The sequence below is a fragment of the Pyxicephalus adspersus genome, chromosome 4, assembly GCF_032062135.1.
Source record: "Pyxicephalus adspersus chromosome 4, UCB_Pads_2.0, whole genome shotgun sequence".
NCBI lineage: Eukaryota > Metazoa > Chordata > Amphibia > Anura > Pyxicephalidae > Pyxicephalus > Pyxicephalus adspersus.
The window spans coordinates 2,468,179-2,482,973 of record NC_092861.1 but is presented as its reverse complement, the minus strand read 5'-3'; the positions used below and the strand labels follow the sequence as shown (position 1 = coordinate 2,482,973).

The 14,795-nt window shown below is 40.6% G+C and overlaps 1 protein-coding gene across 1 annotated transcript in view; it reads right to left on the bottom strand.

Moving 5' to 3' along the window:
* Nucleotides 1-8,930: 8,930 nt before the first annotated feature.
* EXTL3 (exostosin like glycosyltransferase 3) overlaps nt 8,931-14,795 on the bottom strand; it is a 43,225-nt gene continuing 37,360 nt past the window's right edge. Inside the window, exon 3 of the mRNA XM_072407225.1 lies at nt 8,931-9,223. Coding sequence (XP_072263326.1) covers nt 9,092-9,223 — 132 coding nt within the window. The 3' untranslated portion in view covers nt 8,931-9,091. The remainder of the gene's footprint in view (nt 9,224-14,795) is intronic.

The window sequence follows — 14,795 nt, the reverse complement described above, 5'->3', positions numbered from 1 at the left end:
CTGCACAAAGTTACCCACCACATCTAAGTACCAGTAAACTGCAATATTTATATTCTTAGATACGTTTTAAATGAATACTCCGGAAAAATTGTTTACATTACACCACACCCTAATACTCACAAAATGTCAAAGGGGTCTTTTTCCCAACAGGGAAAATGTGCATGGGTTTTAATGGTGCCAACACTAACAACACAATTTATGTTAAACAATTTCTTGCAATTTATTATACAATATTATAAAAACGTATCACAAAATGATAAATACTTGCAAAATGCAAAAAATGACAATTCAGTAATCACATAATTTGTAATAATACATAATAACTTTTACAGTCCTTATCGCATTTCACCAATAGGCTTCATCAGAAGGACAGAACATTATTAGTATCGCATCTATGTATTTGTTCAGATAGTAGTTGATGATTAGTTTGGTATAATGTCATTCAAGTATTGAGGTTGGAAAGCAAGATTATTTGTTTAAAATCCATAACACAGCCTTTCCTGTGCAGTAAATAGTGATGTGACCCCATAGCGTTCTAGGTAGTCTCCTTAAAGTTACATACACACGTCCAATGGTTCTCGGCCGATATCGGACGAGAATCTAGCGTGCGTACAGCGCCCGTCGTCCATCGTTTAGTTGGTAATTTTATTGGGGTCACTCTATCTGCTTCCTGTCCGTTAAACCTTGCTCTGGAGAAAATCTTTCTTAAAAAGCTGGTTAATAGGTATACCATGTGGTGTATACCTGTGTGCTTTGTTCATTTTTTTCAGGTAATTCTACTCGGGTCACTCTTTCACTCCTTCAGGTCAGAAAGGAAGCAGTGAAAGTGTGACCCCAGTAAAATTAACAACTAAAAAACAAAAAGGTGCTCTATTTGGTTCTAAATCTGGAGACAATACTACTAGGGGTGATATTTTATCTTTTTGATTATTTACACTGTGGTAAACTAAAGCTGCGTACACACGTGCAATTAATGTCGTTGTAAATGATCTTTCACAATCCCTTCCAACGACTAAGCACTGCACAATGCATGCGCTGTACATGCAGCACCGTTCTGCTCTATAGAGAGGGGAGAACGATGGAGTGGCACTCTACTGTGCGCTTTCTCCCTTCCCTTGCATTAGGATCGCTCAACGTCCAAGGATCTGGCAGGACGGTCGTTCAGATGATGGACAACAGGTGCTGTACACACGGCAGATTCTCGTCCGATATCGGCCCTGAGCGAGAACCATTGAACGTGTGTATGTAGCTTTAAAGTGACTACCTACAACGCTATGGGGTCACATCACTCTTTACTGCACAGGAAAGGCTGTGTTATGGATTTTAAACAAATATTCTTGCTTTCCAACATCAATGCTTGAATTACATTATACCAACCTAATCAACCACTATCTGAATACATACATAGATGCGGTACTAATAACTTTCTGTCCTTCTGATGAAGCCTATTGGTGAAACGCTTTAAGGACTGTAAAACTTATTATGTATCATTACAAATTATGTGATTACTGAATTGTCATTATTTGCATTTTGCAAGTATTTATCGTTTTGTGATAATTTTTTTAAATTATTGTAAAATAAATTGTCTTTTTTAACGTAAATTGTGTTGTTAATATTGATATTTGGCACCATTAAAACCCATGCAAATTATCCCTGTTGGGCAAAGAAAACCCTTTATTCTTGGATACATTTAAGACATGGACAGTCACACAATATGCAAACTGCTCTGGGCAGTATGGAACAATCATCACACAAAATATACTACCTGGTGTGCCAACAACTAATCAAGTCATAACACCACCCTACCACAACAGTTCTACAGAAAAACATGGCCTGGGGCTAGAGGTTTCACAACAATTCTTGCTCTGTTTATCTCTCTCCCACACTTCTCTGGCAACAATCTCTCCCTGCTGATGGTGATCTCAACAAAGGCGCGCACACACAGCTGCGGCCATGGATTGTTCACAGTGCAAGCATGCTCGTTCCAATGTCCATGTGTTCTGGCATGCTGCAATACCATTGCACTACCAGCAGAGGGGGCTTCTTGCAAAAAAAAAAAAAAATCACATTCAAGTTTAAGGATATATTCAGGAAGTAATTATTTAATGCATCCTGCATTTCCATAGGGTGTATTGGATCCCCTTCATTTACAGATTGATTGGTATCACATACAACCTGTGGAGCTGCAGGACACACGAGCCATGTGGACATCTCTAAATGCTTTTATGGAACTTAAACTTAAACTTTATGGAACTTCTTTGACTTGCCAGGCTAGGTGCAGAAGCTTCTGCACCAGTAGTTGAGAGTTTATCTAAAAAACAAAAGCAACAATTTAGCAACTACCCTAAAAAAAGGAGCTGCTCTGAGAGGATTATGTGGATAGCCATTATACTGACCTCAATAATTAGCCAGTTACTGATCGGACACAGGTATGCAGCCATGCAACCAGTCAAGTCAGGACTTGTAATCTGCATATCTTCCAGAGAAATGACCCAAATTACCTTATACATGACTTGGTGGGAATCTGGTACATCTACAGACCCCATGATATGTTCTGTAGGATTGCACTACTTGCAAATGGTCACTCTCTTCCTCACTCTGTTCTGCATTATCAATCATTTAGTCTTTTAAAGATTTAGATCTGATGCCGTCACAAACCGCTTACAATTGGTGCTTTGTGACGAGCAGAAAATAGTACGTTCCAGGATCAGAGGCAGGTAAATCGCAGGATTGTAATGTACATCTGGATCCACACAACTTGTTCCCTGAGCTTTGTATAATATTCATTTTCTTTATTCTAGGAGATCAACAATCCTAACATGCTTTACCAATACGTGTTGCCGACAGTTAAAGGTCTTGTAGGATTTAGGTTCCCATATCTATCACAATATATATATATTTATACTGAAGAGGTAAAAGACAATACTTATGTATGCCGTGCATGTCCTTTAGAGAACATTGTGTTCCATTATACAACAGGTGCCATTTCAATGAGTTTGCCTTATAACTCCGCCACTTAGCTGGTGACGCTTCTCTGTTGCCTCTCCATATAAAGCTCTGGTACCTATCTGACGCATGACAACTGAAGACCAATTTACGACACTAGACACCCTCTAAAGGGCTGCATAATTATTTTGGAAGGACAGTATTTCTTGTTCATATTAAAAGATAACTTGCTCTGGTATTGACAGGACGGTATAATCATGAAAGACAGCAGACATCCCGTTATAAATTGCAGAAACTGGCGGCCGTATCGGGGTAGCCGGAGGGAAGAACAGTATGACTTAATGTGGATAATTTATACAGAAGAACGAACACGGAGATCCTTTATAGCAAACTGCTGCTCATTGATAAAACAATGTTCTGTATCAGCACACTTTTATCTCACTGTTTCTGGTATAAAGTCACTGGTGCATGTATCCATTTAAATTCTACCCTATTCACTACTGTTATTAAAACAAAGAGCCCAAGATAATATAAAATGCATCTGTCCATTCTGGTCCATGGTGTCCATTTAAAGCTGCAGCAAATAATGGCCACCACATACCAGCCCATCTACAATTTGTGTAAAGATCTCCTTGTTGTACCGTATTTTTTGCCGTATAAGACGCACTTTTTCTTCCCCAAAACTGGGGGGGAAAAGTTAGTGCGTCCTATACGACAAATGTGTTATAAAATAATTAAAATAATATACTCACCCGATACCCGGATCCTGCGTGTGTCTCTGGCTGCATGCAGCGTGTGTCTTTTCTCTCCTCTGCCAGCATCGTGTCTTCTCCTGTCTGTAAAGCAGAGCGAAAGAAGCCGGCACAGCGCCACCTGCTGTTCCCCTGTCCTAACTGCCGTACAGTGGGAAAAAAGCACAGAGTGATCAGAAGGGGAATTAGAATGACACAGAGTGATCAGAAGGGGAATTTGAATGCCACAGAGTGATCAGAAGGGGAATTTGAAAGGCACAGAGTGATCAGAAAGGGAATTTGAAAGGCACAGAGTGATCAGAAAGGGAATTTGAATGGCACATGAGTGATCAGAAGGGGAATACCGGTATGAATGGCACATGAGTGATCAGAAGGGGAATAATCTTTCAGAATCTTTTTTTTCTAGATTTTCCTCCTTTAAAATTGGGTGCGTCTTATATACCAGTGCGTCTTATACGGCGAAAAATACGGTACTTTGCAACCATTATGTTCCATTTGTGCAGAATCTTTCACGAAATACAACTGTGTTACTTATCATACTTGTGCTGTGTATACAATTAGGAAAGGACCTCAAATGTGGAATCGGCTCCCTCAGGAAGTAGTTTCAGCAAATACAATAGATTGCTTTAAAAAAAAGCTAGACAATTCCTAGAAGCATAGAATATAACTGGGGATTAAAGCTTTAAAGTAAAGACAAGAGACACTGTTGATCCAGGGAACATCTGATTTCATCACGGGATAAGGAAGGAATTTTTTCCACTGTTGAAGCAAATTGAACCATGCTTTATAAGGGTTTATTTTGCCTACCTCTGGATCAATCATGTCTATAGGGTTTTATATCTGGGACATGTTTATTTCCTAAGTAGTCGAACTTGGATGGACTTAGGTCTTTTTTCAGCCTATGTAACTTCTGTATATATTCTCACTTCTTTATTGCTGTGTGTGGAAGTATACAGCATAAGACTGGCGGGGAGCATGTTTGCTATCTGTAATGTCACAAAGAAGACAATCCTTGTATCTTTAGGAATACTGCTAGCTACAGAAGGATTGAGCACTAGCAAACCAAAACAAATCATAGTCTGCCCTGGTATAATTTCCTAATGCCAATCTGCTTTAGTTTTGTTGCAAAGCAGTACTAAGAGCATGATCATGAATTTAGATAGGATCTGTGTCCTATCTTTACTCTTTAATTGTGGGACATAGGAAATCTTATACCTTCGGGACACCAAAATCCACTCCAGCGAGTAGCAGCCATAATCTCTTTTTGGGGATTGACTTCTGAATGAAGGATCTGATATATGAAGCTGCTTTTAGATGAGGTTGCAACATCCATTTGTGTAGGACCCAGTGGTAACCTAGCAGGCTTAAGCTACGTACACACGGCAGATTTTTATCGCCCGATAATCGGCATTGGCCAAATATCGGGCGAAAATCTGCCGTGTGTACAGTCGGTGTCCTCCATCGTCCGAACGACCGACCTGCCGGATCCACGGACGATGGACGACGACCGATCCTAATGAAAGGGAAGGGGGAGAGCGCACAGCAGGGTGCCGCTCCGTCGCTCTCCCCATCCCCTCTCCATAGAGCATGAACGGTGCTGTATGTACAGCACCGTTCATGCATCGTGCAGCCCCTTGTCGTTGGAAAGGATTGTGAAAGATCCTTTCCAACGACAAAAATTGCAAGTGTGTACGCAGCTTATGAGAGAGCAGTGATGATACCACAATAGAAGTGATGATACCAAACCTAAATATTCACAGAACCTAGGGGGAAAATATGCAACAAAGGAACAAAACTGCACTTTGCACATCAACGCCAACAATGAGATGTCCATTCTACCAGGCCACTGGGAAAAGAGAGGCATGCTGGTGGAAGAAGATGTCCTGGACTAAAGTCATTTTTTGCTTTGCCAATTTCCAATGCCCTTGTAGGCAGCAATATAATCTGAAGTTGAAAGACTTCCTGTGTTCCTCAATAGCTTTAAAAGAAAGGTTTGTCTCCTTTAGCACTTCTATGACAGGCTATTCATACATAGTTGTGAATGGTTAGCTAGCAGTTTTAGTACCTTGTAAAAAGGAAGTTGATGCTTACAGCAAAATGCTTACTCGTTAAAGCAATGTGCTAACAGCAATGCTCTGCTCTTTCATTGAAGTTTCACTGGTCGCTCTTATCCACGGGGTTTATTTTCCAATAATACTGTAACGGTGCAATGATTTCCTGCTCAGACAGACCGTGTCTAATCTAATCCTTGCACTATGACCCGCTTGTTTTGGATGAGGCAGCTTCCTTCACCAATACAACCACAACAATCCTTCAATTAAAATCTGAACGGTCACAAGATTTTAATGATTATAAGTTAATAATTATGTTCCTTTATGAACCGCAATTTCCATTTAATCCAAACAGAAAAGTGAATAAGTAGCAGCAAAGTTCTTCATGAGTCGCATCAATTGGTTGGTGACTACATTTCAAGCTTAAAAAGCTGAAACTTTGTATGCAAAGACACTTTAGTTAGTTTGGTTACAATGTTATCAGAAAATGCTGCAATACATCCAGGGTTGCATTACAAAAGAATGATCTATAAAATCAGATAATATATAGGGACAGGTGTTGAAGAAATTCAAGGGTTTTGTGTCAAAGAACTAGGCTTTAGTCTACATAGACACGTCAGAAGATTCTCATCTGATTCTTGCTTAAAATTTAAGGCTACAGGATGAGATACTCAGATGACAAATGCTTATACACAACGTTGTACCTTATCTTGTGTGGTCTAATGTACCAGCACACACAGGGTATAGATCCAGCAGAAATACGAGCATGCACACCTGCTATTCATGAAAGATTCTGCAGTAAAACCAATACATTTGCAGAGAATTCCTTTGTGGTGGTTACATTTTGGCAAACAAAATTAGATCTTGAATACATTAGGGGCTACAAAAAACAAGGAACCATTCATCTTACAATGATCATAATAAACTTATTTACGTATTCTGTGCACTTGAAGATACTAACATCACCTACAGGAAAGGTTTATCTAGCCAAAGCCTTAAAGCCACTGCTCTTTATAAAAAGCAGTATCTATCAGTAAGTTTAGGGTCCATCAATGTATACCAATGACAGGATCCTTATAGTGTCCCTTTACAATTGTTCTTCTACTTTTACAACATGAAAACACTGAGTAAAATTCACGCATTTTACTTCAGAACACGTTTAAGTGTGATTAGACCCTAAAAAGTAATTAGACAATGACAGAAAATACAATGGAAGCAATGAATCACAAAGCAATCTGTTAAACTGTCACAAGCCGCGAATGACTCTACGCGGTTACTAAGAGAAAATAGACAGCGAGCGGGATAGACACAGAAAATAAAAAAAGAACCAAAACCTAGATAAGTTAAAACCTTTAATCATTTTTAACTTTTAACACTTAGTGTCTGCAACCTAATAACTAACAATAAATCTGGTTTCCTCGGCTCAGTAACTCTTAAAAACGTTTAATTGCAGCCCCTGTATACAATGGTTTGCTTTGGTGCTTACTCAGGTCTGTGGCGTAAAATAATTCTCAGAATATCATATAGTAGTTAGAGACTTGGTTTATTCTTTTACACGGTCTTACTTTTATCTGTATTGTCCATTCCCTGTGTTTATGATCTTTCTTGCTTTAAGGGCTACAGATGTGAAAGCATTGATGGTAGTAAGCTGTAATACCGTGATCTCTCTACATCTCCAGTCTACAGCTGTCTCTTAAAACATGGCCCTAATATCCAAAAACTCCTAAAGGCATGTTCATGGTCTCTGACCATCTCCTATTACATGTCTGCAGACTGACAGCTTATTGTAGTAACATATTCACTGAATACGTGTTCCTGTAATGATATTAAGAAGCCTCCTATGCCAAGTAAGGTGACTATAACTGCTGTAAGGTATTCACTTCCATCCAGTGCTGCATAGGTAGTACTACTGATGGAAAAGGTAAAGAAGTTTTGACATTCAGAAAACCAAAACACTGTCACGTTATTGGCACACTGTAATATATGCTGCTTGATACAGAAATCCAGATATACAGATATCCAGATATAATAGAACCATGCAGCCACTTTCAAGAGTCTAAACCAAAACCTAAAATGTAGAGCAGCTTACCAGCTCTTAGATGTGGTGGCTGCATTAGTGTTCAGGAAAGTAACACTTTCAGCAAGTACAGAAAAGTCTGTTGATTTTGCCAAAAATGCAGAGTGCTGGTCCCTTTCTGTAAGCTTAATAGAAACCCACAGAACCTTAACTTTAGTAAATAAACTTAAGCTACGTACACACGTCAGATTTTTATCGCCCGATAATCGGCATCGGCCAATTATCGGGCGAAAATCTGCCGTGTGTACAGTCGGTGTCGTCCATCGTCCGGACGACCGACCTGCCGGATCCACGGAGGATGGACGACAGCCGATCCTAATGAAAGGGAAGGGGAGAGTGCGCAGCAGGGTGCCGCTCCGTCGTTCTCCCCCTCCCCTCTCCATAAAGCATGAACGGTGCTGTATGTACAGCACCGTTCATGCATCGTGCACTCCCTTGTCGTTGGAAAGGATCGTGAAAGATCCTTTCCAACGACAAAAATTGCAAGTGTGTACGCAGCTTTACAGTTCAATTCAATCAAACATCAATCAATGTGCAATATTAAAGCGTAGCAGAGTGTTTACTTTACATAAAAGGGTAGAGAACCCCTTTATGCAAGGTAAAAATTCTGTTTTTTTTTTTAGGTGCAATACCCTTTTTCTTAATAAAAAAAAAAAAGGGTGCAGCACTGCCCCCTAATAAAGAATAAATGGACCGCAAAGTCTCCCGGGATACCTACCGTCAGGCATCCCCGGGAGGCTCTTGGGCGCCGCTTCTGCGCATGTCTGAGCATCTCGGGCATAGGCAGAAGAAGCCTTTTTGCGGAAACATTTTTTTTTCCATCCTACATCACCCGATCTCATGCCTGGGTCAGGTGATGTAGGATGAACAACCTGAAAGAGAAGTCGTCGTTGGCGGTGCACGAAGCGTCGGCTCCGGGACCAGATGCCGGACACCCTTTGTGATCGAACTGCCCCGTGGGATTAAAAATAAGTGTGTTTTTGTTTTTTGTTTTTGAGTATAGTTCCTCTTTATACAGACATGATTGAAGTCTATCCTGTGTGGCAACCATGTCTGCGCCAATAAATACAATCAGACATGGAGTTAGTGTTGCTTTAGGATTACCAGCTGAAAATGAATAAAGGAACCCAATGCAGCCACCACATCTAAGGACTGATAAGCTGCCATAAATGTTTGGTTTTTAGGTTTAGATACCGACCAATCATCTATGGTTAGATGGGAGGGCCAGGAGATTCGAACAAATGCACAAAGCATGGAAAAGCAGCTTACCGGAAACCAAACATGATTTCATCATGGCGGAGGTGAGCATCGTCATCGATGGAGAGGACAGCTTCAGTTTCTATCTCATCCCAGGGAAGGAAACGATTATTTAGACTGTTCTTTTCTGTGCGCACCACCTGACAGAGGAAAGACCAATTGATTAAATCAGTGGCAGACATATCTATCAACAAAAATCGACAGCAAAACAGAAACTCAACACTTCTACCTTTTTATCTTTTTCCTCATGTGAAAATAGAATGCATCAATCAACAGTCACCAGACCTCATGTTTGTAAATGTTTATCTCACATATTGATTGCATAAATGTGCACAGTGATGGAAAAACATACAAACTGTGAGAACACTCACATGTAAGGTGAATATCTGCCAATACATGGTGTGATGTATATACTGAAAGCCCATATGACTCAGATAAGACCATTTTGAAGATCACAGGCTCACCTTCTCTACATTCCAAAAATGCCATTGCACACCTGCCTGATATTTAGGTTCATGCAACAACTTGGCTGATTTGCACGACACTAAAATGTCCAGGTGGCTCTGTGCAATTGGAGAAGAACCTCCTTGCTTACGGGAAGAATAAAAGCAGAAACAAAAAGATATCCTAGCTGTATCATGACACCTTGGGATGCTCAGATAAACTGAACATTTTCCTTCAATGCTTAGGTTGTCAGCTTGATCAAAGAAGCTCATTATGACACAGTGTGCGGGCAAAGACTTTGATGTTGAAAATGGTAAAAGCTTTTGTATATAAAATATAACTTGAAAGGAAAACAACCGCCTTGGTCAATTTTTCTGCCATGTTGCACAACCTAGATCTCAGGAATGCTAAAAATTAACCTGTTGGCCATATTATATAACAAATCTCCCTTCAGGCACCATGTGATTTCTATATCCTTCATTGGACAGCAAGTATCATGCATTGTTCTAAAAATTAAATGTATTTACACAACTTCTAATCATCTTCCCGTTCAATCAGAATGCTTTTTTAAAGTGAATAAAAACTTTTTTTGTGTGTTTTTTGATAAACAGGCCCCATTGATTTATGCACAATTCAGATTTTGGCGCTGCCTAATATGTTGGTGGTATATAAATAATCTTTAATAATAATAAGATTGCACATTTAAATAACAACACATTTGGTTAGCTAGCTCTATTTATTGGAAAAAGAACCCCAATCTTTTCTATAAAATAACTTGTACAACAATAAATGTTTATGAATGCGGAGGATTCCTGGTCATTTCAGGGAACTGACATTGTACTGGAGAGACGTGTAAATGCAAGAAGGTTACTATATACTATATACATTTATAATGTATAAATCTGGAATGCCACAGACCTGTTTTTTGAGACAGGGAATGCAGCAATACCTGTCAGTATTTAAACATGGCATAGTTCCTGCATCTAAAGCAGAAAAAGGAAGACATTGCTTTTTTTCCCATCCTTTGCAGCAGTTCAGTGCTGCAGCCCTTTTGCAACCACATCCAGTGTGCATGCACTTCAGTACCGATTGCTTGGCATTTCCAGGACATAGCTCAGGATGGTGACCACAGTTTCTCGTGCCTGCATAATCAAAATGAACACTTGTATTCTTTATGAATGGTGAAAATACAGAACAACTGTGACATAATAGTAGTTCTTAAACATGAAGTGTCTAACCAGAAACCTATGTAGCATATTTTCATAAAAAAACCTAAAAATGTTCATTTTAATTTTTAGAGTTTACTATGTAACTGAAGTAACTGATCAACTGTTTTTTGCTTTCATCATCTAAATGGATTTTTGGAAAAGGACAGCCGGCTTCTCATTTCTTTTCCCTTGCATTAGCTGCAGAATGGGCCCGGGTTTAGCAGCAGAACATGCAGGCTCTTGTTCCAGGCTTGGCATGTCTGATTCATGTGACAAGGTGGCTTGGCTTTTCCAGCTGGAAAGTGTGCACTCACAGACCATCTGTTTCTATTTTGAGTCTGGTGATTTGCCTAATTCAAACTACTTATATAAGAAGAAGCCAAAACATCCCATGCAAGAATCACTCATTCACAAAGCTGTGCGGTGTTCTTACTGCATAACGAGCTAAAAAAGCAAAAGATAAAGGGTCAGTAAAATAATAGGAAGATGTTATATTTTAATGACTTCAGAAAAATACAAACTGAATAAAAAACCTAATTTCTAACCCCAGACCTTTTGCATAGAACTAGGTTCACTGCAAATTGCATTAGCACGTTGTATGCCCCGTTCAAAAATGGTCACGGAGCACAGAGCATGTTAAGAAAGAATGGAACTTTGCTGTTCTAATGTACCTTACAATGCTAGAATACGGTGTGATCAGGGCCCACAGCCAACCTCCTATATTCTAGTGCAGACAATACATGTGATGATTACATGAAGCCCGGGACCCATGTGCTGGGCTTTGAACAACGCTTGCCATTCTAGGGAGACATTCCATTGGAAGTCTATGGGGGATGAACAAGCGATAGATAACATCAGCCATAGGATGAAGATTGCAGCGGGCCATAGGATGCAGGTAATATGCTCATCTGTAATGGGGAAGGGTGAATAACCTTGGGGCATGAAGGTCATAACATAGCACAGGACAGAACACGTACCTAGAAGCCAGAAAATGTGCAAAGGGAAATATTTGATGATAAAGGGAAATTTAAAGTAGATGATAATCAGTTATCTAAACAAGGTGAAAACGTTATTCTTGTTTATCTGTTTTGCTGATGACCTTTTCTTTGTATTAATTTCTTGTCTACATGCAATCCTGTGGCATTTCTCTAAACGGTGACCCACGACTGCATAATGTGTGTTGAAACGTTCATTTAGTGTCACAACATTACAGTGTGCCAACCTGCAAAACCCAACAGGGTGACAACTAGGAGACAGGGAAACTTCAATGTCTGAACGGTCATGTCTTGCAAAGCCACTTTCTGCAGGTATACTATAACAGTCCAAGCAGTGCTGCAGGGAGAAGAGGTAAATTGAATCTAAATTCAAGAACAAAAATGTCACACTATAGCTCACCAGTCCCTAGATGTGGTAACAATGTAATCTTCCACCATGTTTCCCCAAAAACAGGGTCTTATAATAATTTTACCTTACCTTTACTTATAATTTTGAAAATTGCATTAGGGCTTATTTTCAGGGCATGTCTTTCTCATATACAAAAATCTTTTTTCACGTACAAAATTGAGACGGGGTGGCAACAAAAACGATGACAGTTACCAGAGGCAAAACTACCGTAGAAATCGCCGAGCCCTCCAGCAAAACATTTCATTGCCCCCCCGAAAAAAATTGTGCCCCCACACAATATAGTATCCCCATATGTGACCCCACATATTACAGTGCCCTCACATACCGTATATAGGGCCCCCACACAATACAGAACATGCCCACATATGTGAACACACACATATACATTTAAAAAAGTACTCAACACTACTGATACCGTGCTCCGATCCCACGGTGTGCGTCCCAGCTGCTTGCGTCCTTTTCTCTTGGTATCCCTCCGCCGCTGGGTACCATGTGACTGCACTCTCCAAAGAAGTTTGCACAAAGAAGCTGCTGAAAGGGCTTATTTTCAGGGTAGGGCTTACATTTTCCCCTTGCATGATTAGCATACTACGGTTTATTTTCGAGGAAAATAAATAGGGATTTGTAGAGGGGTACGATTAGATGAGTATAGGGATATTTAGGGATGAGTAGAGGGGGTGTTTGTTGATCAAACCAGGGGAGCTGAGCACAATGTGGTGATACAATATCACCCTGGTAGGTATTACAAAATAATGCAGCCACCACATCCAAGGATTTTATTTATTGCACTTTTGTGTCGGACTTTAGACTTGCATTCAGGCATAAAGATGTTGTGCACTTTGCAGACACTTGTTAGGGTCAGCATGACCACAATATATTGAATCGTTGATGAGAATCCAAAAAAAGTTACTTTCGAGTAACTTCCCAGCAGTGATCACCGGGCGTGTACAATGTGTGTCGGCATGTCTGACTGTTTCACCGAGTGATAACTCTAAGCACAAGCAAGAGCCAGCCGTCACCCTAAAACAGGAAGTGTCCAAACAAAGACTTTTATTACCAGGATTACCAGCTATTGTTTTAATGAAAGCTGCTGATTTGAAAAGAATAAAAACTTTTGGATATTGCATTACATGTAAAGCTTTCATTATAGTGATTGGGTTTATTTGGAATATTTAAGGCAGAAGCAGCTGCAATTCACAGTTGTTGTATAATGGCAATTAGGCAAGGTTTCATATTTAGGATATCTAAAAGATTTCATAAACACCTTCTGCTTGGCGAACAAAATAAACTTATAGTTCTATCCTTGGTTTAAGGACTAATCCGTACATTTCACAGCTCACTTTAGATGAAATTACTACCTCGGAGCAGAAGCACACAGTTGAATTCCAAATATGCCAAATCAGTTGAACGAAAAAAACGACACATGGAGTTTAATGCCGTAGAGCGGTGAAATTCAGTAAATCTGAGCTATCGGCCTGAAAGCATGGCGGAAAGTATTACTTACAGATTGGGGAAACCGATTGGCTGCTGCTAGTTACTCACAGCGGCTGTACGTACAGATTAACCAATGGAAATATTTGTGTATGCAAATTACCAGATAGGGATCAAATAAATAGAACTGGGAATTACAAACTAACAGTATGTCTGTCCTTTAGTTAGTAGAAAGTAGGAAAATGTATTACTGGCTAAAAAATATTAGCTGCTTTGCTGTCAATAGATAAGTCAGGAGTTAGGACGATGCCTACAGGGGAAGTCTACCCATGTTTGCCAACGATGCTTTACGACAGCAATCTACTTATGTCAACACCACCACAAAGAGGTGCTCCACCAGTGGCACAATAGCAGCGGACAGCAAAAGGCTGCCCATGCCAGCCAACAACGCACAACGAATGGCTGCCCATGCCAGCCAACAGCAATGCACAGAGAAAGTCTACCCATGCCAACCAACAGTGCACAGTGGAAGGCTACCCATGCCAGCCAATAATAACGAACAGCAAAACGCTGGCCATGCTAGCCAACACGGACAGAGAAAGGCTGCCCATGCCAGCTTACACAAGACAGCGAAAGCCTGCCCATGTCAGCCAACAACAATGCACAGAGAAAGTCTATCCATGCCAGCCAACAGTACACAGTGGAAGGCTACCCATCCCAGCCAATAACAAACAGCAAACCGCTGGCCATGCTAGCCAACACGGACAGAGAAATGCTGCCCATGTCATCCAACACAAAACAGCGAAAGCCTGCCCATGTCAGCCAACAACACCGGACAGTGAAAGGCTGCCCACGCCAGCCAACAGCAATGCACAGAGAAAGTCTATCCATGCAAGCCAGCAATGCACAGAGAAAGTCTATCCATGCAAGCCAACAATGCACAACGAAAGGCTGCCCATGCCAGCCAACAGCAAAGGACAGGGAAAGGCTACCCATGCCAGCCAACAACACAAGATAGGGAAAGGCTACCCATGCCAGCCAACAACACAAGATAGGGAAAGGCTACCCATGCCAATGCCAGCCAACAACACAAGATAGGGAAAGGCTACCCATGCCAGCCAACAACACAAGATAGGGAAAGGCTACCCATGCCAGCCAACAACACAAGACAGCGAAAGGCTACCCATGTCAGCCAACAACAATGCAGAGCGGTAGGCTACCCATG